This window comes from Lissotriton vulgaris, chromosome 4_1, assembly GCF_964263255.1.
Source record: "Lissotriton vulgaris chromosome 4_1, aLisVul1.2, whole genome shotgun sequence".
Classification (NCBI taxonomy): Eukaryota; Metazoa; Chordata; class Amphibia; order Caudata; family Salamandridae; genus Lissotriton; species Lissotriton vulgaris.
The window spans coordinates 1,172,646,055-1,172,672,101 of record NC_141691.1 but is presented as its reverse complement, the minus strand read 5'-3'; the positions used below and the strand labels follow the sequence as shown (position 1 = coordinate 1,172,672,101).

The following is a 26,047-nucleotide window of genomic DNA, read 5'->3' as shown; positions in this document are numbered from 1 at the left end:
CGCTCCATGTGTGACTATAGAAAAACAGAGTGCATAGTACATATTAAGTATGACATTCAGGGGTGTGGTGCCCTACTTCCCTGTGAATCTAAAGAGGGCCTCAGTAGTTTTTTACAACCGCAACGTCCTAGTTTTTCTCATAGGTGACCATGTACCTTTTGGATCAAAGGGTATCTCCAAGTAGGAGAAGAATGGCACATAGAGGAGTTTATCCCGTTTAATTAAATGTTATTTCATAATTGTACAGGGTTTTCCTATGACCATAACTCGGGTTTTGGCAGTGTTGATTTTGAATCCCAAATCATTCATGAATAGATAGAATCTGTTTAGTAGTTTTTGTTATCCTACCTTCTTAATAATAGGACACAATTGCCCAGGTAAAGGAGGATCATTTCCTAGACCTGGCCCTTGGTGTATGGGCCTCTTCTAGATTAAGGTGTTTCTCTAGATCATATATGTATAAACAAAATAAATATGGTGCCGATATGTAGCCTTGCTTCAAGCCACATTTCATGTCAATTGGGTTAGGAAGTTCTCCATTTTTCCATAACTTTCCTGCCCTGCCACTCCCTCATGTAAACGGGCGAAGAAGTGGACCAGTGCAAAGTCAATTCCCATTTCAAGCATCTTTCACCACAGTTTCCTTCTATCCACTCAGTCAAAAGCTGAAGTTAGGTCCATAAAACCTAGTTGGTTTGTGCCACTCTTTGCTGCTGTATATTTAGATATGACCAGGTGGAGATTGAGATTGGGCAACACCCATTATTTTTGTATTTATTTGATGAATGATTCTTTCTGTAAATGTGCGTATTATTTTTCAGTTCAGTACATCAAAAAATGCTTAGCAAGGGTCCCTGGCTTCTAATAATGACTCAGTGGAGGTCCCCGGATTCCAGTCATGATCTAGTGGAGTTCCCTAGGCTCCAGTAATGATTAAGTGGGGTCCATGGAGGTCAAAAGGTTAAGAACACCTGATCTAGTCTAAAGATGAGGAATCTGCAGTTTGAAGTACTCCTCAGTAGAACTAGTTACTTACCTTCAGTTACACCGTTCTGGTGGATTCTCTATGTACCGCAGATTCCTCACCACCTTCCTGCCTCTCCGTTTGTAGAATCGTCTTTTTCCCATCCACAAAGGTTCCAAACAACAGATCTTCACTTTGTTACCTCTGATTATTGTTGGACTCCATTTCCGAGGGCACATACTGAGTCAAGAAAGAAACTGGTGTCGACATGCAGACGTGGCGCTTACATGAGGCTCTGCCTCTGTTGTGTCTTCTGGGGTAGTACGTTTTCATCTTGGAGGCGCACACTGCCACATACCAGCACACTGGAGCAATGCTATTGAAATCTTCTGACTCTAGTCTGGCACCTGGGGATATTCTTAAGGTGGGTCATCTGCGGTCAGATAGAGTATCCACCAGAAAGAGTAGAGCACAATAATAAGTAATTTGCTCTTGCTGCAGAGGATGTGGGGCCTGTACTTTACCTTACTAATTACTATTTTTTCTTTCCGTTCTATTTTTTTATATATATATATATAGTCATTCTTGTTCGTTTTGATTATGTCTTCAGGTTACTGTAATTCCAAACCCATGGTTATTTTTATTTTTTTGGCACAAATAAGAATCATATTTCTCTATAATGTTAATTAAAATTAAAAAGGGTTTTTCCAAAGTACAAGAACAGCTAAGGGAGGGCCACAGGGACCATTCCTGGTCTGCACATGTTTGACTTGTGTAGACAGACTGGCCTGGCTGGTATTCCTGCAGCAGCCTCCTATGTCCAGAACTCTATATAAATTACTGTATATATAGCACTGAGGCCATGCCATCTCTATGCTTTAAAAGCTACGAGAAACAAATCTCTCAATGCGTGGGGTGGGGTTGGAGCCAAATGGGAGCATGACTGTTATAGGCTACTGAGTGACTCCGAGTGGGTGCGAGGCAGTGACCACATTAGGAAGGCACAAATAGTGCAAGGTTTAAAGTGGTACAGCCTAAGATCCTGTATAGGGTATGTCTGGCTCTGAACACTTTTCAAAGAACATATCCCTCTCATATGACGTATGGAAGAGGCACCTCTTATACGTATGGTTTGATATTGCTTGATTGTTTGAAAGTATTGGAAGACATGGTGTATATAATACAGGGGGCGGTTGGCATACTGGTCGAGCAGCATATTGACCATTTTTTGCTGAGACTTTATAAAGGATGAAAGCTAAGGAAAATTAAAAGTAGATTTTTCTTGTTGTGCCTTTTTTATGAGCCGTATGTATAATTGCTGTACATTGCTTTTAGACAATAGGACCTCTCACAGATAGCGGCGTAAAGATGTTTTGAAGTAGGCCGTGGCAGATGAGTCACATGGCAAATGTGAGAAACATTTCGGCCTTAGTAGAAGCAATTGGCATTGTGTATGGTTTTCCTGCAATATTTTAAATTGTGCTTTTGCTGATTATTCTTTATGCCCATCCACTCTGGTGTGCTAACTATTAAAATATGAAATACAGAATTTGAAGGAGCAGATCCATTTTTGTCTTCAAATAGATTTTTATTGAATTTTATTGTAAAGGAAAAAGGGGGGCATGAACATGTATTGGATACAATGCCATTGTTTTGTTTTCAGTTTATTACAATCATTACTCGATGAAGTTATACAAGGGCAATTAGAGAGAGAATAGATTCTAATAGGTTGAAAGATTAATACATTCTTGAAATTTTCAGAAGACACTTGAAAGCAAGATGCACATGTGGGTCCATTGTTCTTTGCTTCCTTAAATAGGCAAGAAATAATCCAGAAGAGCGAGAAAGAAAGGGTCAGGGTGGGGAAAAGGGACGGGCGTTGATGTTCAAGTGCGTTTTTATTGATAAAAACCCATTGTGAAAGACCCAGCAAGCATTCTCAATGTTTACCATACTTCTTTGAAAAAAATTACAAAAGAATATACCGCTAACAAAAAACAGAATACTCTGGGGGGTTGCCCTGCCTCCCCAAAGAGATTTCAAAAACTACTTCATAAAGAGACTTTAAAATAAACAATACCGTAAAACTGTAACAGAAAGGTGTAGAAAGATTTATAGAAAAAGTAAAAACCATGACAGTAAAATTGGCCTCTTTGTCACAATCTGTCAATTGAATTTCTCTCTGAAATTCAGCGAGTGCATTCCAGTGGATTTTCTGAAATCTGAAAACTGTTTTAAAATTAACTTTCGATTGCTGGCCAATGGTGTGTGGTGTTTATTTTAAAGTAAGTCATACTTAGCGAACCTGATTTGGTGCCCTTTGTATAAAAAGAAAACGAGGAACAAAGAATCTGATAGAAAGATTATAAAACAAAATAAGGCATAATTATAGCAATTGAACATGTGCACATGAAAAATGTAAATTCTCAACCAGAATTATGGAGAATTTGCTAAAATGTTTTTTTTATGTTGGTTCAGGGGCCATGTCACAACTAAGAATCAAGTGCGGTGGAGCAAACAAGAGAAAAAATCTCGTTTTCTTAATAATCGTACTACTACGTCTGACATATTCAACTTTTCTTCAAAGTTAAACATTTTCAAAAGTCAGAGATCAGACCGTATTATCATATGTCCAAATTTGGCTGGCTTGAGGACCAGAATTTATGCTTGAGGTTGACTTACTGTTCAGGGGGTCAAAGCATTTTCTTCAACATACCCATAGTCTGAATAGAATGTGCTAGCCCAAGCACATTTGAAAACTTTGTTAGGTCCAGAAAATAGACGACTTCCAGTTTGCATATTATACAGCTAAAGCTGTAACATGTTTGTCAATATTTCATCAAAGAACTATGTGGATAAAGGAGGGCACTTTTTGTAGTTTGAAGGTTTTGTATTTTGCTAAGTTCTCTTCATAAAACTTAACATGTATGATAGCAAGTGCGATCTTAATGAACTATATTTAGATTAGGAACGTGAAGCACATCACATTTATTTATTTAAAATAGGGGAGAAGACCATAGCTCCAGGGACACCGTAAGGATTTGGAGGGCTTTGGGCCAAACGAATTCTGGGGTCCCCTGTTCCAAACAACATTTGAATTTATGATCCAGTTTCAGCTCTTTCATACCCACTTTGGCCACGTCACTAACCGTGCACAGGCTCACTGGTCCTCATTCTAAATGTTTGCATACAATAATCGGAGGTAGCAATGTGTGTTTTCAATATTCTAAAACAGCAGCAGCTCTCTAATAGTATTGCAAATAATTTCTGTGACCCCCCTCGCATTTCTCATATGTGACTTCTGGTTTGACCTAAAAGAAAACTTTTTTATGTATGTTGCATGAAACTTAAACTCATTTTTATGCAAAATGTCTGTAATAGACTCCCACACATCATCCCCATTAAAAACAAATGAAAGGAAAACAATATCTAAAACAATCTGTTTAAGAATTGTTCAAGATTATGAGGGATATACTATCTGCAGAACAGAGCTGGCACTATCGGGGCCCTGTCTGAAAGGGTGGGGCCCTGGGCCAGTGCCCACTTTGCCAATGCCTTAAGAATTAGGGATATTGGTTTGCTCCTCCGTAACTGATTCAGATTCTTGTTGTACGCAGGGCAGCTGACCAGTTCTGTGGGTGACTTCAGCATGGTGGAAAATGGACAACAGCAAAATGGGACTTGCGAAAGATCAATGGAACCAGAACGTGCGTACAATTATTTATTTTGAAAAAAAAGATAGATTTTTGTCTTTTTGATGAATTCTAATCACTTTTTAAACAGTGTTCCTTAAAATTAATTCACAAATCATAGTTGGCACTGGATGAACCATTTAAGCTGTCAATGCAAACCGTTTTAACACTAGCAGAATGCAACAGTCTGTGGCATGATTTCTGCTTAACTAACCCAATACTTGAGATTAAGAAAGTAATCAAAGGGAGTTAGGAGCATATCTGAGCTGTCCTCCCTAAATTATAGCAGAAGCTGAAACATTGGCTAAAATAAATATAAATATTATCCTTAAATGGGGCATGATAACAACTAACAAACTGGGTAAACGATAGGGCAGACCTTGATTGTGTTAGTTATTTAAGTATAACACAGACGTGACCTATTGAAGATCATCTGTTAGATGCTGAAAGGATGTTCAGTGGTAGTGCAACTCCATCCCAGAGACCAAGACAATCAAACTGGGATTAAAAATTAAAATACTCAAAGCCTTTTGAACAGTGGTGCAAAAGGCAATACAAATTACTGTGTCCATTTCGCATACTAGTTTGGGTAAATGAAAGATACTTCCTAAGGGAGAGAAATAATTGGTTGAGGTGGTCCCTCTCTTGCATTCCATCTGCAAAAAAAGGAACGTGAAGAACCAGTTTTGAATGTGTACCTTTATTTGACCAGCTTCCAGTGTAATCAGTTGCTGTTCATATAATAATTTCAGGATACTGCCTGACATGTATATTTTTATTTTATTATGTCTATTGTACACATTTGCAACTGAAACACCTGTAGGTTCTTTAATTCAGATATTTGATCTTGGAAATGGTTTTGTGAGGCAGTAAGAAATGTTGCATTTGTTGCCACTGGACTTGAACTTATATGACTTGAGGGGGTCATATTTTCAACCTGTATTGTTTGGACTTAGAGGGTATTTGTGGCATTCAGTTTTTTACCATAAGTATAGTTGTGTTAAATATAGGGGTATATAATAAAAAGTGTTGGGAGTATTTGCCAGACATCAGCCCAACAAATCTCTTTGGGTAAAACTCCACTTAAGGATTTTCTTACTATGTAACGCTGTCAAATATTGAAATGTCTGAAGCGCTGCAATGTGCTATTGAGAAGTGTTACCGAACACCTGAGATGGGGATCTGATATGGTGGCGTCTCTCTGGGCTGTGTATTGGGTAACTAACCTATCGGCTCCCCTGCCTACCCGGTGAAGGAGATTGGTGTCCTGCAGAGTATTTGGCCTCCATTGTTAGTGCTGAGACCCACTAAGGGCAGAATTCTCCAGTATTGAATCTTTCATAGATTCACATGCTTGAATCTTCCCGTTCATTATGGTAGGAGTCTCGCTGTAGTTAGAAAAGCAGTACTATAAAAGTACATTCAAAACCTTCAAAAGGAAAGTAAAACTTTACATTCATCAGCATCTTTATGTAGGTCTAAGCTTTAACCAATCAGAGACGAGCCCTAGAGCCTCAACTCCCCAGCAGAGACACCATACCTCAGATTTTGCGCACCAGTGTGTTAGGGTAAGAAGTCGCATGGGGGTAAAAAGTGGCAAGCCTAGACTGGGAGGAAGGAGGGCCACATGTGAATCAAATGGAAGTTAACAATACTGGAGAACCACAGTGCACAGGTAAGTAACCTTTTCTCCAGTATTGAATCTTTCATAGATTCACATGCTTAAATTTGAGTATTTAGCAGTACCATTCCCTTAAACAATGCAAATAGGCGAAGACACTTCTGTATGCCTATGAATAAACATATATATCTATATATTGTGACAGTAATCCAGAAAAATTTCAGAGTTTTGGGGGCAGCTTCACCCCCCCCCCCCCCCCCTCCACTCCGCTCTTCAGCGCGAGCGGCATAGGCAGGGACTGCCATAGGCGCCAGAGTGGCTAGCTACGCCACTGTGTGCAGTGACCGATTCTTAAGGAGTAAACAGCAGGAAACATCAATAATTTGGAGTGTAAGCCAACAAAACGCTGTCGACACAATAACTTTTTTTAGTACTTAGATTGTACACAGTTGTTTTTTTATGTTATTGGTGGATCAAATATTTTTGATGTTGTATCTGGATGATATATTACAGCAGCAAATGTTGATAGGATGTTACGTGCAATTTTATTAAATATCGGAGACTCTAAATATTGTGATTGAAGCATAATTGTTTGTTGTTTTTACCATCGAAGTTCAGGGGAAAAAGTTTTGTATCGGTCAACTACAGGGCATACATTCAGCTGCTCGTGTGTTTCTTGAACCTATTCATCTTTCAATTAAAAGAACTCTGTGCTAGGTGGAAAGACAAATTAGACAGTCCCTTACAAGGGCGCAATATATGATGGTGCGCCTGTGGCACCAGAGAACCATTGCCTTATTGCTCTGACACGGACACTGACAAGGCTATACAGCTTTGAGTCATTCTTTCTTTCTCTTTTTCACATTATTTACTCTTTCAATCCATGTCCCCTTACTGTAATCAGGGTTTTTTTGTGACGCCAACATCTAATCTCTATTCTTACCGTGTCTTTCCACATTTTCTTGTCCCTCCTATTATCTCCATTTCCTTTATAATTGGTTCTTCTTTTTCTGAGTGTCACCTTCCCAATAGAAACCTTATGTACTAGCTGTCACCATAAATATCATACTCTCCCTATTTGAGCAAGTGGGTGGCGGATGCTCTTGTGCCTTGCCCTTGCTTGTGCCTTAATAATACTGGTCAGCGAAACGCTATATAAGCAGGTTGTATCCTAATCTTAAATCCTGTCACATTTAAATGGCTGAATTTGGAGTGATACCTTGTTTGTCAGCAAATGCTCTCCATTGTTTTTGCTGTCTCGAATTCGATTGGTTATTATTAAGCTATTTGGAACATGCAGTAATAAAATCTTCATTGACAAAAAATGATGACCTGAAATATTAACAGCATCAATAATTTACACTAATGGTTATCCTCAGCAAGTGCATTTGTCTGACGCCATCAGACTTTCACAAATCTTTCAACTTATTGCATGTTAATATTTTCCAGTTCTTAAAGATGATTTTCTTTACTTCTTCGAACACATTGTTGTGTGTGCTTGCACAGATGTGTCATTTTTGGTCTTATTTGTTTTTATCCAAAGGGAGGGTCTCCCTGTGGCTCTTCCTTACTCTTTAGTTGGCTCTGGCTAAGCTGTTGGACTGCGACTGAATATCAAAAGTGCTCCCTGATATATGGTCGACCCCATTGTGTTTTTTAGGGAGCAGGATGAGACCAGATGATGAAGCATGCCACTACAAGAGTGGGTGAGAGTCTAGCAAAAGAAACAATTGTGTTTCTAGCGCAGATGGCAATGATTTACGAACGTCTGACGACGTCAGACAAATGCATTGGGTGAGGATACCCATTAGTATGTATTTTTCATTGGACAGGGTGAACATATCCTTTCCCCATAAGAAATTCTCTCTCCCCCCTCCCATAGGAGGCCCACAATTGGCCTCCTACTGTAATTAAGAGTAAATGCAGCATCAACAATTACTGCTCCATTCTAAAGAGGAATAAAATGCAGGAAGAAACTCAACATAGGAGCAATGCAATCTGAACTCAATATATGGCCATTGTATCATTCTTTGCATTCTCCCAAGGAGAAATGTTGCATATCACAGAGACAATACAATATGACCTCCCTCAAACCAGTATGCTGCACAAATTGGAATATCTTTGAGAACCAGAAATCACCTTAATAACTAATCTGGAGGCTTCTTCTTGCCTAAAAATGAAATTGAAAGTATTGACATTCATGCTATTTATTTCACTTACAAATTTATCACTAGCCCACAGATTCCTGAAGCTGTCTACTATTGAGGTCCCTTTAATTCTCAAAAAGAGCCTTCTTTCGGTTTCATTTTAGACGATCGAAGGGGATTTCCTTGCCATATTCCCCTCTTATTCGGATGCAATGCCTGTTGCATCTATTTTCGCCAGTCTGGCGATCTTGGCATCTCCATGACTGCTCCCTAATGGCGAAACTGCCCTGTAGTGATGTAGTCAGCACACCTAATTAGCCTAATATTCTAATGTTACGTGATTGTGAACAAAGTTGGCGAGCTGCCACGCTGAGGGAAGCTGCCCGAATCCCTTAAAAGTATAATACACTGTCGAGGCCTGGGATCACCCAGGTCTGTGAAGCGCTCAGCCTGAGTCCCTAAGGTTTCATTAGTTTTCAATTTAATAGTAATATATATCTAACAAGTGTCCAGTGTGTAATCAGGACTCTGAAACCATAATGTCGTAGTACTTCAATCAACTTGTATTTTGAAAAGATTTTCAAAGCATAATGAAACACAAATCACATTTAAATAACAAACAGTTACAACTTCACTGTAGTTACATTTCATTAGTATTTTCACATGTTCTGTAACATTGCCAATCATAACGCAAAGCCCAATTCATTTCGGGTTCTTTAAAAACCCTTCATCAGGGGTTATTTTTGCAGCTACATGTGTATATTCATAGAATGATACAATTCAGTTCCTTCCAGTAGGCGCTATAACAAAAACAGAAGAGTACCAGATGATTGGCATGAAGCGCTTGATACAATGAACTTAAATAGGATTTGCACATGAGCAAAATTTAAAAGTGAAAAAAGGTAAAAGGTTGTCAGTGTTTTGAAGAAAAGACACTGTGTTCGTGCACCCCAATGAGGTGAAAGATGATTCTGCCATTGCACATTGCTTGAAACAACTCATAACCTCAGGCCACTTATGTGAGCAAGTGCTAAACCCATGACGGTCTTAAAAACGTGCTCAGTGGGCTTTTATGCCCTCTATACATCCTGTGGTGTTTAACCCAATGTGTGTATCTCCACAAACCTAATAAGACTGAAAAAATATACTCACAAGGCTGAAGCCGGGCAGAGAACTCCTATTGAGCTAAGTAAACAAGTGCACAGACCAAGGATCCCCAACCTGCTGTTTGCAACTTTGCACAAAATGATTTATTCCAACTCGTCTAAGCCACTTACCCGCTTCCTTGAGGGTAAATCTTCTTATATTCGTCACATCAAGAGAACCTGAACATGTACTCGTGAAATCTAGACCTCGTTCTCAGACCTCCGTGCCCTACGAAAAATAAACCTCCTTGACTATCTGTTCTGATTGCTTCAAGACACAATATGCCTCTAATTACTGCACCCCTTTGGAGCAAACACGCTATTATCAGCACTCACCCAAAGTGTTTCAGACGCGACCTCTAACTTCCGCATAACGCCGTAGATGCCCAAAGACACCATTAACAATGCGTCATCACGAGGCCTATTTCAACCTTACGAGGTCTTCCATGTCGTTATGTGACCTCATTTGAAAACGCTTTATTGCTAGAACTTCACCTTAACCACTGGGGAAATTTTAATCGCGTGTCTATTTTGGTAAAAACAATAAAGTGATACAACAAAATCACCTAGTGTTGGGTGACCAATCCTGGGGTTAAAGAATTAAAGAAATCTAAAAACGAACATAGCGAAAATTATATGTAGATAAAACAAAGATATAATGTTAATATCTATAGTGAGTGGGCTCAGAAAAGAGAAAGGAATATGTGCAAATCCTGTACAGAATACAGACCACTAGTAAAAAAAAATTCATGGAAAACACACTTTCGGTTTCATTTTAGACGATTGAAGGCGATTTCCTTGCCATATTCCCCTCTTATTCGGATTCAGTGCCTTTTGCATCTATTTTCTCCAGTCCGGCGATCTTGGCATCTCCATGACTGCTCCCTAAAGGCTACATAATGATGTGTATCAGCTGTTAGTTTCTTCCTTCTTTCTGTAAATCAAACAAATTGTACAGCATTTATTCAGTCACAGTGGTGATGAATTCCACAGGAGTCAAGAAGATCATACTCCTCAGTCTCAAAAGTTAACTCATCTGTAGATTCAAGATACTGTCAATTGTGTAGGTTTTAAACCAGCCCCACCCTTAAATGGCTCTTTAGCCACCTTTTCTGTGAATCCAGTTTTTGAATCTGTGCACCGAAATCTACCAAGCATTCTCCATCGGAACCATCTTCACCCTCAACTTTACCTTCAAACTGTGCTCACATCGGCGCCATTTTTTCAGAATTCTTTACCAAATCACCATGCATTGTTTTAAGGAGCATAAGAACAATTTCTCACATTTGCCGAATTTGTATTCATCATTGAATCAGGGTAGACTATTAATGCCACCTTGTGTGTGTACAAGCTCAAGATGTTTTTTAAAGCAAGCCCAAAATTTGAAGGCAGAATCTATCTGCTCCTTTCTCTCATAGTAAATTGTGGTAAGCTCCTGAAATCAGGACAGTTGCAAGGTCACCATGAGTGTTGGGCAGAAACATGTACTAGGTGCCTGAGGGCAAGAGATGAAAACCTGTGCAGCAGCCACCAAACTGCCTGCTGCAGCTTCAGATGCCCATAGCAGCACTGTGGGTAGTATCAACTGACTCCAACTCTAAGAATGTTACAGTGCTATCCAGATCTGCAAACTGTCATCCAGCATAAGAACCTCGGGGCTTGTCACATCATATGCCACAGGTTTGCAACTCCATAATTCATGGCATAGCTGTGCACATGATGGTTTTATTTCCAGGTGCAGAAAGGAAAAGACACAAAGATTCATCTTGAGATTGATAACTCTCGTGCCAGTGTTTATCTGTCTGACATTTCTGCCACGTCTAGAAGGCTCCATTGTACTTCGGGAGTTTCTGTACCGCTCACCAGGGACAACAGAAGTTTACAGTGTGGGAGTCCTGAAATATATTGTGGCCTTGTTGGCCATACACATTCTTTATTTATTGTTTTTTTAATTAACTCAAGACATGCTGGTAAGTGCTGTGATGGTTGAGGTGGAATGGCATAAAGGTAAATCTCCATATAATCAGCTTAAGGTTTGCCAAAACTAAGTGATACCTTGGAAATGCTTTAGATTTGTAAATAACCAACCCACTCTTGATTGACCCAAAAAATGGCAAGAAGAGAATAAAACTCTACATGTTTCTTACCTTAACTCTTTTTTGTTTTTAAATAACATTAATGTTACTTAAAAAAATGCAGAGTTAAATCATCATCATATAATCTTTATTGCGATCACGTAAGACCATGAAAGACATTGTCACATATAACATCAACCCAACAATTTTGGGGTGAAAGCATAATAAAACATAAAATATATAAAAATTAGACATCCTTCTATTAATAAATATTACATTTCATAGATATATAAAGACTAAAAACTTAATTCCAGTAAAAGTCCATTCTACTAACTATTTAAAATCTAAGAAAATACAATCTTTGATGAGCACAATTATTTCGGAATGATTAAATAGCAAGTATATACAAATTCATACAACGGCGTATCTTAAATCACATTATTTATAAAGGGAAGAAGAAAAAAGATCCTGATGCCTGGGACAACACACCATTTATGCATTAAGCTGCTAACAGCAAGATATTAACCTAACTATTCCTTTATCTGTTATCTTCCTGTACAGCCGATCTGAAAGAAACAGGTTAGTATTAGATTCCTTACCTTAGAATACCCCCAGGCATCAGACTGAATCCGGAAACTTTTGCGTAGCAGTACCCTTGCGCGTCGGTAGGCGTCGTCTGCGGCTCCGCGTCCGTCGTCGACTTCATGGGCGCCGGGATGACGTCGCCGGAGTACTTAGACGCGGCCCTCGCGAGCTGACGTCAGTTCCTATTTTTTCCGCGCAAGCAAGCGCCGATCCGGGAACAGTGGTACCCTTAGTCACTTTTTGACTAAACTTTTTGGATCATTTTTTAACATTTTTCTAAGTCGAACGACTCCGACGGTGCTGGTAGGGATGCCCGGGTTTAAGCCCTGCGTCGACTGCAGCCGACTGATGTCGGTTACCGACCCTCATCGCCGGTGTCTTCATTGACTGGGGCCCGACCACGATGACAAGTTGTGCCCCGACTGCCGTGCCTTGACGTCGAAGGCTAGGCGGAAGCAGTCCCGCAAGCACCTCGAGCTCCTGCAGTCGGCCACGCGCCGTTCGAGGTCCCGGTCCGGAAGGAGGTCGAGGGAAGGTCACGGGGCCGGAGTCATCACGACTCGGAGGATCGACACCACTCCTCGATCTCCAAGTCCTCAGGTAAGAGGCACAAGAAGTCAAAGCGACATCGCTCTTTGGGCTCACCCCGACGCTCGCGTGACCCGGCCGGGTGTTTGTGCGACACCCCTCCCGCGGCTCCGCCGGAGTCGCAGGCGATGTGGCCTGCTCCATACCCGCCGGTCCCTGGGCAGCACGCGACGCCGGAGGAGATCGCGGCGTTCCTCACGGCCATGAGGTCCCTCACTCCTCCGTCGGGTTCCGCGGCGCCTACGGGCCAAGCGGCCCCGCCTGGGAGCTCAAGCGGGCCGGGTGCTTCGGCCCTGGCGCTGTCGGCGACTTCGGTCCTGACGCCGCACGGCACTGCCTGATCCGGTTCCGGATCCGGGTCGTCGACGGTCGACCTTACGACCTCGTCCCCTGTCCTCCCCTCGATCTGGGTCCGGGTCCGGCGCCGGTGTGGCGCCGCTCGACGCCGCTCTCGATGCCGATGGGAGATTTCTACTTCTATGACCCGGCCCCATCATTTGACCCTGAGTACCAGGAGATGGGTGGCAAAGCGGATTGGGAGGGGTCTGAGGACCCTCTGGCACGTGAGTGCCAGCCTTATAAGGACTGGGCAGGTAAGCTAGGGGACGCCAGTGGTCTGAACACTACGCCAGACACTGGTTTTGTCTCCCCTCCTACTGTGGCTTTCTAGGAGGGGGCTGCCTATAAGTGTGGTGTTGATGCAGGCGGCCAAGGCCTTATCCCTTGAACTCCCCGTCGCGGCCGTGAGGACTAACCTCCTCACTGAGGTCCTTAAACCGCAAGCCAGCTCTTCGAAGCCTCTATTGCCGTTTAATGAGGCCTTATCTGACATTCTTTTGGGCACCTGGTCCAGATCCGCTACAGATCCTCCTGTAGATAGGAACGTGGCCAGACGCCACCGCCTGGCTCCGGGCAACCCTTGCTTCCTGTCCACCCACCCCACCCACGAGAGCCTGGTCATACAGGCCTCCAACTCCAAGACCGCATTCCCGACGGCTCCCCCTGATTGGGAATCCAAGAGGTACGAACAGTATGGCATGAATATGTTCTCCTCACTTAGTTTGGGGTTGCGGTCCGTTAACACTGCGTGCCTCTTGGGCTGTCATACCCACTCTCTGTGGGACACGGTCGTGGATGTGCTGCCACAATGTCCGGAGGAGGCCCGGACTAAACTCGCCCAATCCCTTGCGGAGGGTCGAGATGCGGCACGGTACTCCATCCGATGTGTGCTGGATACAAAGGACTCGCTGTCTAGAGCGATGGCAACGACGGTGGCAATTCGTCGCCACGCCTGGCTGAGGACATGGGCATGCCGTTTGATGGCCGTTGCCTTTTTGGCGACAAATCAGACAGTGTGCTTGAGCGCTTTAAGGACTCCAGGGCTACGGCCAAGTCCTTGGGCCTGTATGCCCCGCGCCAGCAACCTGCTGCCTTTCGCTCCTTTCGTGGCCAAGGAAGGGGCGCCCACACGTCCTGCCAGTCACGGGCCGCTGACTAACATCCAGCGCGGTGGCGGTCGTGGTAACCGCCATGTCAGTGCCCTGGGACAGCGGCGAGGCCAGTCCACATCCACCCCCGCAGCATCCGCCTTAAAGCCCTCCTAGTCCGCGCTTTCAGGCCCACATAACGCCCGTGGGGGGCAAGGTTCGCCATCACCTCCTCCACTGGCGGACTATCACGTCGGACAGGTGGGTGCTGCAGATCGTCCGAAGGGGCTACTCCCTCCCCTTCGGGGCGACCCCTCCATCCATGCCACCGCGTGTCGGGGGATCACTTGCAAATTCTGCAAGAGGAAGTCACGGCCCTCTTGGCCAAGGGGGCCATCGAGCGCGTTCCTGGGCCAGAAGTAGGGTGTGGATGTTACTCCCACTACTTTTTGGTACCCAAGAAGGGCAAAGGGGGCCTACGCCCTATCTTGGACCTGCGGAACGTCAACTGCTTCCTATGGAAGGAGAAGTTAAAGATGCTGACTTTGGCTCAGGTCCTAGCTGCCCTGGACCCGGAAGACTGGCTGGTAGCGTTGGACTTGCAGGACGCTTATTTCCACATCCCCGTCCTGCCGGCCCACCGGCGTTACCTTCGGTTCACGGTAGGCCAAGAGCACTTTCAGTTTACCGTGCTCCCCTTCGGCCTTACCAGTGCCCCACCGGTGTTCACGAAGGTGATGGCGATGGTCGCAGCTCATCTGCGCAGGTTAGGGGTGTCAGTCTTCCCCTACCTAGACGACTGGTTGTTGAAGGCGGGCTCGCCCCAGACAGTCGTCAGCCACCTCCAGACTACGGCCGACCTCCTGCATTTGCTGGGGTTCTCCATCAATGTGCCGAAGTCGCACCTGTGTCCCTCTCAGAAGCTCCTCTTCATCGGAGCGGTTCTCGACTCAGCGCAGTTCCGGGTTTACCCTCCCGAACAGCGGGTTCGGGATATACAGGCTCTGATTCCCATCTTTCAACCGTTATCCCGAGTCTCGGTCAGGTTGACGCTGCAGCTTCTGGGGCTGATGGCCTCATGCATCCTTCTGGTGCATCACCCCAGGTGGCGGATGCGGGGTCTACAGTGGGACCTGAAGTTTCAGTGGGCCCAGCATCAGGGCAACCTGTTTGATCATGTCTTGATCTCGGAGGGCACTGCGAGACAACTGCAGTGGTGGCTCACTGACCGCGACTGGGTCAGTGGCAGATCCCTCTCCCTACCCCACCCGGAGCACGTGGTTGTGACAGACGCGTTCCTCCAGGGCTGGGGAGGCCACAAGGGAGAGGCGGAGATCAGAGGCCTCTGGTCTCCGGCGGAGTCCCGGCTCCATATCAACCTTTTGGAGCTGCGGGCGATTCATCTAGCACTGAAGGCATTCCTCCCCTCTGTCCAGGGGAGTGTAGTGCAGGTGTTCACGGACAACCCGACCGCCATGTGGTACTGCAACAAACAAGGCGGGATGGGGTCGAGGACCCTTTGCCAGGAGGCTCTGCGCCTCTGGCAGTGGCTGGAACATCAGGGTGTGACCCTGATGGTTCAACACCTGGCAGGCTCTCTGAATGCCAGGGCGGACAAACTCAGCCATCGGTGCATGATGGATCACGAATGGCATCTGAACTCTGACGTGGCGCAAGGCCTCTTTCAGCAATGGGGATAGCCTTGGTTAGATCTATTTGCCACAGAAGAGAAGGCACAATGGCATTAGTTCTGCGCGTTGGAATTTCCTAGGCGGCACTCGCTCGGAGATGCTTTTCATCGCGAGTGGAGTTGCGGTCTGTTGTACACCTTTCCGCCTATACCACTTCTGCCCAGAGTGCTGAAGATCAGGGGCGACCGGGCCCAAGTCATCCTTGTGGCTCTGGACTGGGCACGGAGGTTCTGGTATCCCGAGCTACTCCGCATGTCAGTCGATCCCCCGATTTGTCTGCCCCATCAGGAGGGCCTTCTGCCGCAGCAGCAGGGGACGGTCCTCCACCCAAACCTGTCCAGTCTCTACTTACATGCGTGGAGATTGAGCGGCGGCAGTTGAGGCCATTTGACTTGCCTCCTGAAGTCTGTAATGTCATTCTGGCAGCCAGGCGTCCCTCCACAAAATCTGTATACGCCTGCAGGTGGAACAAATTTGTGGCATGGTGCACGGCAAAGGCTGTGGATCCCCTTTCTGCCCCTCTTTCGGAGGTACTCTTCTTTCTTCTTTCTCTTGCCCTGCAGGGCTCTGCTCTGGGCACTCTGAAGGGCTACCTCTCGACCATTTCCGCCTTCTTAAGGCTACCTGATCAGCCCTCCTTATTCAAGTCTCAAGTTGTAAATAGGTTTTTGAAGGGCATCACTCATATGTTTCCTCCAGTTCCTTTTGTGATGCCTCAGTGGGACTTGAACCTTGTTCTAACTTTTCTGATGTGCGCTCCCTTTGAGCCACTTCATAACTGTCCTCTTCGCCTCCTTACTCTGAAGATTGCTTTCCTGGTTCCCATCACCTCTGCCAGGAGAGTGAGTGAGCTCCAAGCCCTTTCTTCTAAGCCTCCTTTCCTTTCAGTCCATCCGGACAAAGTTGTGTTGCGGACGCAACCCTCTTTCCTGACCAAGGTAGTCACAGCGTTCCACATCGGGCAGTCCATCACTTTGCCCACCTTCTTTCCGCTTCTGCATCCCTCAAAAGAGAAAGAGAGGCTCCACCGTCTGGACCCAAAACGTGCGCTTTCATACTATCTGGATCGCACACGCCAGTTCCGGGTGGATGACCAACTCTTTGTTGGTTACGTGAGCGCTAAGAAGGGACGGGCGGTGCACAAAAGAACCATTTCTCGATGGGTCGTCTTGTGCATCAAGGCTTGTTACTCTTTGGCTCGAAAGCAGCCTCCTGTGGGGCTTCGTGCTCATTCCACACGGGCCACGGCGGCTACTACTGCCCTGGGCCGTGGAGTTCCCTTGCAGGACATCTGTCAGGCAGCTACGTGGGCCTCGCTGCACACGTTTGCAGGACACTACTGCTCGGACAGCCAAGTCCGGAGAGATGGCTTTTTCGGCTGTTCCGTTCTCCAGGACTTTCTGGTGTGATCATTGGTTCGCAGACCCACCACCGGGGTTCGTACTGCTGGGGTATCTATTCTAAGGTAAGGAATCTAATACTAACCTGTTCTTTGAAATGCACAAGTTACTTCCCTTCGGTAACGATATATCTGTAAGAAACAGTAGTTAGTATTAGATTCCTTACCGCCCTACCCATCCTCCCCGTTCTGCGAGCCGATATCTAAGGTTAAGGTCATCCCTGTCAGGGTCCTAGTTTCATGGCGCCAGTGTCGGTTTTTATCATGGCTCTGCGGTTCTGGCGCGGAAAAAGCTGTGTATAAGACGTCAGCGCAAGAGGGCGGCGTCTAAGTACTCCGGCGACGTCATCCCGGCGCCCACGATGCCGATGACTGAAGCAGAGCCGCAGATGACGCCTACCGACGTGCAAGGGTACTGCTACGCAAAAGTTTCCGGATCCAGTCTGACGCCTGGGGGTATACTAAGGTAAGGAATCTAATACTAACTGCTGTTTCTTACAGATTATATCGTTACCGAAGGTAACTTGTGCTTTGTGTTCCTCGGCCTATTCAGTTTTTACAGTTTTTTTCCACGAATTAGCCACATCCAGCTTAGGAATTTAGCGACAGTTATTACACTGGTTTATAAAATTCAGAGTTAAATACACCATTGTTAAGGATGTGTGGAAAAGGTAAAAACCCACTGTATATGCTTCTCTCCATGATATGTATCTGTGTGATAAAGACATTGGGGGTAAAGGTCATGCGCTGTAATGACTGTAAGAGCTACATACCTACTGTATTCTGTCTCTAGAGTGACCCTTAACTCTGTTGCAATTCTATAAAGCTCTGATCCAGTGTCAGAAAGATGGCTTAACTCAGTTGGCACTTCTGCTAAAACCTATCTGTGGCCTGCAGGTGACCATTTTGGTTTGCGACAAGATTGAGTACAAATTAGCTTGGTAATAGCAACTAACTCCTGACTTTTTCATTGGTTAGAAATGCAAGAAAAAAGCTTTTAGTCAAGGAGACTGAGGACTCATGTTCACATTGGGAAAGCCATCTTCTTCAGTTCAGTAGTCCTATATTCCAACAGTATGGTCCATTGTACATAGCTCCAATAAAATCATCTTGCCTGGATTGAGTGTTGTCCCACTAGCAACATGTAGGAGAGAATGTTCCCTTTCCATGCATGCAAAGGGTAAATCTGTTAAGGGGCGCTGCCTGTAAAATAACTTCCAGATTCTGCAAGCCTGGAGTTGACGGCCTTCTTAATCCTCTTTAGAACCTACCCCCAGGAAGGAGCAATCTAGGATGAGAACACAGCATCTGTGTCAATGTACCCATCTGCACGCAGTCTCTCCATCATAAGTTATGTTCCATGAGTCCCAATCATGCCTGTGTGTAGCTCCAATGATGTAGAAACTTAAAGACACATCTAGCCGCAGATTCTTTACCTTTGAATTTTCCAGGTGTCAGGCTGGATCCGGAAGATTTTTCTTCGAGCAATACCCTTGCACACCAGTAGGTGGCATTGGCTGGCTCCTTGTTACGTCGTCAGCATCATCTCCCCTGTTGTGTCACTCACATCACCTATATAAGCGCCACCTCGGTGCTCGGAAGTCAGATTTTTCTTTCTGTGTCAGTTACCACAGATTCGTGAAGAGAGCCACCCTCGGTCTCTTTAAGACAGGTTTGTAAAATCTTTTTGTTGATTTTTAGGTTTACAGAATGTCCAAGAAATCTTCCAGATTCAAGCTGTGTGGTGCCGGTCACCGCACTGTGTCAGTAACAAATCCACATCTGATTTGCCTTTGGTGCCTGGAGCACTACCACGGCTCAAAGTAGTGCTCCGACTGATGGGAGTGGTCCCTAAAGCTGCTTGCGGCCTGGAGCTCGGCACCGCGCCGTTCGCCCCAGATGTCTTGTTCTCAGTTCCAGTCGAGGGGGAAGGTCTGGAACCCACTCTAGGAGCCCTAAGTCTTTGTTTTCCCACGCAGTCTTCTAGTCGGTCAGGTAAGAAGCGCAAGAAGTTGAAGGGCACTTTGACTTCTCCCCATCAGTCGGCTGACTCAGCAGAGTAGTCTTGTCCTTCTAGGCCTCGTTTCACTGAACCTGCACCAGGGTTAGCTCTGCACTTTCTGACTTTCTGGAAGCCAGAGCAACCCCCGCCCAACTCAAGTAATTTCATGACACCAATGGACTGCATGAGGAATTGGGGGAGGCCAGGGGACTGGATACCTCTTCAGATAATGGCCTGACTTCTCCCTCCTATCGTGGCTACGGAGGGGGGAGCTTCATATTCTATGGTGGTGAGAAGGGCAGCTGAGGTTCCTGGACCTTCAGCTCTCTTCGGTGGAAGTCAAAACGAACATCTTGAGGGATGTCTTGCAGCAGAGTGTCTTCTCCACGGAACCCCTCCTGCCATTCAATAAGGCCTTGGACTGATGTCCTTTCAGGAATCTAGTCCAAGTCCAGCATAGCGGCTTCTGTGAATAGGACAATCACCCGCCGCCATCGCCCTGCATCGGGCGACCCAAATTTCCTCACCAACCACCCTACTCCTGAGAGCTTGGTGGTCAAAGCCTGGTGCGTTCCCTTCCACTCTCCCGGGAATGGAATTCAAGAGGCTTGATAGTTGGGGTTAGAAAATCTTTTCTTCCGCCAGCCTTGCTTTGCGGTCATCAAACATCGCATGCCTGTTGGGCCATTATTCCCACACCTGTGGGAAAGGGTTGCGCAAGTGCTGACACAGGTCCGGAATGAGTCCCGGACTATACTTTCCAAAGCGGTATCAGATGGGAAAGATGCGGCCAAGTTCCCCATTCATTGTGGGCTTGGTACGTCCACCTCCCAGTTGGTGGCAGGATAAGCCATCACCTCCACCACAGGCAAAACATTATGTCAGACAAGTGGGTTCTTCAGTGAGCCCGAAGGGCTACTCCCTTTCGAGCCTACCCCTGCTTCCATCCCTCCAACTTAAGAACAGCTGGCGGAGGATCACCTGACTTTGCTTCAGGAAGTAGTCATGACTCTCTTGGCCAAGGGAGCCATATAAAAGGGTTCTGACACCAGAAGCACGCTGTGATTGTTATTCCCTCTATTTTCTGGTCCTGAAAAAGGACAAAGACCTTCAACCTGTCATGGATCTCCTGGCCTTCAATACTTCATCAAAAAGGAAAAGTTCAAGATGCTCACTCTGGCTCAGGTCTTGTCTTCCCCCGACCCAGGCGACAGGATGGTAGCTTTTAGGTTTGCAGGACGCTTATTTTCATATACCTGTCCTGCCTGTTCACCAGCACTATCTGCAGTTGACGATATGCCATGAGCACTTTCAGTTCACCTTTGGTCTTACCAGCGCCCCTCTGGTGTTCACCAATATGATGGCGGTGGTCGCAGCCCTTCTCCGTATATCGGGTGGCAGGCTTCCCTCAGCTGCACGACTGGCTGTTGATGGCGAGCTAACCCCGTCTCTAGGCTTGGGCAAACCTCCTGCATTCACTGAGGTTCAGAACATAACATAAACATTTGTAAAGCGCACGTTTACCCCTGATGAGGCATCTTTGCGCTGAATGACAGATGTTTATTGTTACTTAGTTTAGTTTAGTTTATGGCATTTGTTAAGCGCTTGGTTGCACAGAGAACAGTGCGTCCCCGCGCTGACAACCCTACCTACAACTCTTCGGCCGGGCTCAAAGAGGCTGGACACAGGGGCAAGGGTACACTATGCTGAGTTTAACCTGGGAAAGAGATGGGTTTTCAACCTCTGTCTAAACCTGGTTTCAGAGGGCTCAACTATTAACCAACTATTAACGTGCCGAAGTAACACCTGACTCTCTCTCGGATGCTCCCTTTCATCGGAGCTGTTCTGGATACAGTGCAGTTTCGGGCTTATCCTCCTGAACGGCGAGTCTAGCATATTCAAGCTATGATACAACTGTTTCATCCTCTATCCTGTATTTCAGTGAGAATGACTGAGGCTGCTGGTCATTATGGCCTCATGCATCCTGCATGTAACTCACACCAGATGGCATGTGTGGGCTCTGCAGTGGCACCTGAAGTTCCAGTGGGTGCAGCATCAGGGGTATTTCTCCGGCTTGGTTCATAATTCGGAGTAAACTGCGCAGGACCTGCAGTGGTGGTTGACCAACTGCGATTGGGTCAGAGGCAGACCCCTCTCCCTTCCTTAACCAGATCATACAGTAGTGACAGATGCCGAACTCCTGGGATGGGGCGGCCATCTGGTAGAGGTGGAGATGAGAGGCCTCTAATCTCTGGTGGACTTCGAACTGCACATCAACTTGCTGGAGCTCTGAGCGATTCGTTTGGCTTTGACAAACTTTCTTCTTTTAATAAAGGGAAGCTGGTTCAAGTGTTCACAGACAGTACTACCGCCTTGTAGTACTGAAACAAGGGTGGGGTCATGGAAATTTTGTCAGGAAGTTCTGCTTCTCTGTACGGCTGGAACAGCAGGTCATATCCCTGGTGGTTCAACACCTGGCAGGTTCTCTGAATGCCAGGATGGACAAACTCAGCTACCAATGCCTAGAAGATCACAAATGGCATCTCCATCCAGGGGTGGCGCAATGGTCTCTTTCAACAGTGGAGAGAGCCTTGGTTAGATTTGTTGGCATATGCCGAGAACACGCAATGTCAACAGTATTTCGTGCTGGAGTTTCTAAGGTGGCTGTTGCTTGGAGACACTTTTCATCTCAAGTGGAGCTCAGGCCTTTTTTCTGTTTTTCCACCCATACCACTTCTGGCCAGAGTGCTCACAAGATCAGGAGCGACTGGGCTCAAGTCATTCTTGTGGCTCTGGACTGGGCATGGAGAGTCTGTTAACTCGATCTTCTCCAGTTGAGTATCTCCCCTGTGGGTGAAACTCCTGTCGCAGCAACAGGGGAGGGTCCTCCATCTGAACCTGTCAACTGTGCGCCTTCTTGGGTGGAGATGGATCGGTGGTAGTTAATAGCATTCGCCTTCCTCCTGAAGACTCTGTTATTTTGGCAGTCAGGCGTCCCTCTACCAAGACAGCGTACGTCTGCCGGTGGAACAAATGTGTAAAATAGTTTTACTGAAAGATCTATTGATCCTCCTGCTTCCATCTCTCAGGTCTTACTCTTTATTCTGACCATTGCCCGGCGGGCTTTAATCTGGGCACTCTGAAAGGGTGCCTTTCGGCCCTGTCTGCCTATTTGCGGCTGCCAGACCAACCCTCTCTATTTAAAGCCCCTATTGCAAAAAGATTTCCCATGGGGCTTGTACATATGTTTACACCTGGCCCTTTCATCATGCATCAATGTGGCCTTGAATTGGTTCTCACATTACCATCAAAACTGCTTTTTTAGTGGCAATAACATCTACCACTCCGGTGAGCGAATTACGGACTCTATCATGAAAGCTTTCTTACCTGACCATCTTTCCTGACAAGTTGGTGCTTTGCATGAGGTCCTTTTTCTTACTGAAAGTGGTAACATCATTCCACATTGGGCAATCTGTCATCCTGGCCACTTTCTATGCTCCTCCACATCCCTCTAAAGAAGAGGAGCGACTCCACCATCTGGACCCCAAAAGTGCATTGTCGTTCTATCTTGACTGCACCAAAGAGATCCGGTGGATGACCAACTCTTTGTGGGGTTTGTGGGAGTGAAGAAGGGTGTGTGGTGCTGAAAAGGAGGATCTCTCGATGGGTTGTCCTTTGCATTAAAATCTGCTATGCTCTGGTCAAAAAGCAGCCTCCGGGAGGCTCAAGAGCTCATTCTACAATGGAGCTGCAACGTGGTGTCCCAGTCTACTACATTTGTCAGGCAGCAACTTAGGCATCTCTGCTCACATTCACCAAACATTACTGCCTGGACAGTCCATGCTGCAGGGACAGCCTATTTGGCCAGTCTGTCCTGCAGGACTTTTGGTCTAACTTGTCCGCAGTTAATCCTCCAGGGATGGTATTGCTTGAGTAATTATTCAAGGGTAAGGAAACTGCGGCTAGATTTCTTTATCAGATGAACAAGTTACTTCCATTCACTAACACCTTACCTGTTAGAGATACAATGTAGATGTAGATTTCTTACTGACCTACCAATCCTTCCTGCACTGCGACAGATTCTTAGGGTGAGGGCTGTTCTCTCTCAGGGCCTTATTTGTTCAGAAATACACCAGTCTCAGTGTACTTCATGGCTCTGCACTCCTGGCGTGGAAAGTCGGAAAAAGTAACTATCGTAAGCTCACTGAGGTAGGCAACGCACTGAGGTAGCGCCTATACAGATGACACAGACGTCACAACTATATGATGTGGAGAGTGGCTCCTTCCCACAAATGAGTGCGCTCGATAATCAATGAAACACTCTGGTTTCTTCACCAGGTTAACTTGATTTCATCAAAATTTATTTCAACATATGCATGAATCAAAGTTCCATTTAATTTTCCATTTCCATGATTTTTATGAAGCAGTATTGATATTTATCGCAAATATATGTCTCCAATGGTCAACAAATGTTATTCACCCAATGCATTTCGGGTCGAGAAACACGGACCCTTCGTCAGGGGACTATACAGAAATAAAACAGGACCAATTAATTCACTGACCTATGGTTCAAAAGCACAATCTATATCGTATGCATTAACGAAAATGGAATAAAACAAAGGTTAAACCGTGGTAACATTTCACTTAGTCATGACTGTACGAAATCAGAGATTAACTACAATATGCCAGATGCAAGATGGTCAGGTACGGAGCGAGCGTTTAGTAATATCCATTACAACAGTAACATCGTATACCAAATACAGGTGTCGTTTGGTTCAGTTACGCGCAACATTCTTACTAGCTTACAAAAAAGGTCGGGTTCACTTACGAAGGACCACCGGGTCTGTAGCACCGAATGTGCAACCTTTTCGTCTATGTAATGGGGAAGTTGCGCGCCACATATTTACGAGTTTGTAGGTGAACAGAGTTCCGGTCACGTGATCGGCACAGGAGCCAATCACTGACTATCTCTAGCACTGACTCGAGTCACATGATGGGGTATAGTGAGGCTTCACGGAAGTTAAAGTATAAAGTCCGTAAACAAACTATGGAATGACAAGGGTAAATACAATATTCAGCAAACTTACATAAGACCACGTAAACTAAATCATCATACATTTCAAAAAATAAGAAATTCAATGTTAAAATAATAGCGAATACATGACAATGTAAGAAAGTTATTCAGGGTCTTGGATATGTTTAAGACCAATGTTGTGTATTGATCTTACTAGAGAAAACATGAATGTTGAATGCGGTCATTGAGCCCGATGGGATGGGCAGAGTTTAACTTCTTGATCCAAAAATATTCACATCTTAGTCTTTGTTTGGTTGGATCCTGGTCTCGGCGTGGTGAGATTTTCTCCAACACCATGAAGCGTAGTTGAGAAATTTGGTGTTTGGCTTCCAACCAATGACATGCTAGAGTTGATTTAGAGTTCATCAATCTTGTATTGCTTTTGTGTTCAGTTATACGTGTTTTCACTTTTCTTTCTTTTTGACCCACGTATGTTTTCCCGCATGGGCATTTAATTGCATACACACAATTCATAGTGTCACATGTACTGTTATGTTTGAGTTCAATTTGTTGTCCTTTGGTGGGATAAGTGAATTGGTTTCCCACAATAACATTCCGCAATGGATGCAGTTTTGGCATCTTTGCATGCCTCGATAGGTCATCGTGATTGTCTTGGGAATGTTCAGTAGTTCCTTAATGTTTTTCGATCTTTGAAAAGCAAACGTGATTTTCTCATTATATAAGTCTTTAAGATCTGGTTCTAGCTGTATTAGTCTCCAGTGTTTGTTGATGATCTTTTTGATCTTAGATGAATCGGTAGAGTACTTCAACACACATACTGTTTAAGTTTCTTGAATTTTTGTCTTCTCTTTTAACAAACTGACTCGAGATTGTGTGGCCACTTTATTTAAGGACGTTTCCAAAACATCATTAGGATATCCTCTTGAACGATATTTAATAGTTTGTTCTTGCAAAGTGTTTGTCAGGTCTACCTCATTGGAGGTGATTCGTTTCATTCTGATATATTGTGAAGTCGGTAAATGTTTTTTTAAAGATATGTGATGAAAACTTTGGAACAGTAATGAAGAATTTTTATCTGTTTTTTTGATGTGTACACTGGTACTGATGGTATTGTGTTAAATTTTGACTTTCACATCAAGAAATGCTATTGATTGTTCATCGATGGTGTGGGTGAATTTGATGTGATCATTATGTGAGTTAAGTATCACGATGTTATTTTCAAGTTCTTGACGACCGCCTCTCCATATTATAAACAGGTCATCAATGTACCTTTTGTATATGACCAAATGTTCTGTCCATGCTGGGTTTCCAAGAATGAAGTCTGTTTCAAATTTGTTCATGAAGATGTTGCCGTATGAGGGCGCCCCCCCCAAAACCCATGGATGTTCCACTGCTTTGGTTGTAGAATTTTCCTTCCCATTCAAAATAACTGCGATACAATGCAAATTGCATCAGTTCTATGATCAACAGTTTCTGTGGCTCTTCAAGTTCACTGTTTATTAGACTCCATTCTAGTGCCTCTATGCCCTCATTGTGGGGAATAGAGGTGTAGAGAGCCGTGACGTCGATGGTACATAATAGATATGATTCATTCTTCTCAAGTTCAATGGTATTCAGCAGGTTCAAAAAAGCAGTAGTATCTTTTATATATGTTGAACTCTTTTGTACAATAGGCT

At 45.0% G+C, this 26,047-nt stretch overlaps 1 protein-coding gene across 8 annotated transcripts in view; it reads left to right on the top strand.

Annotated features, from left to right (window-relative positions):
• The window catches only part of RELCH (RAB11 binding and LisH domain, coiled-coil and HEAT repeat containing), an 853,871-nt gene that overhangs the window by 487,889 nt on the left and 339,935 nt on the right, over positions 1 to 26,047 (top strand). For 4 of the 8 annotated variants that reach the window (XM_086965401.1, XM_086965400.1, XM_086965399.1 and 1 more), the window contains one exon: positions 4,582 to 4,671. The exons of the other annotated variants lie outside the window; for them this stretch is intronic. In XM_086965401.1, the coding sequence (XP_086821527.1) occupies positions 4,582 to 4,671 (90 nt within the window). The remainder of the gene's footprint in view (positions 1 to 4,581; positions 4,672 to 26,047) is intronic. 8 annotated transcript variants of the gene reach the window in all.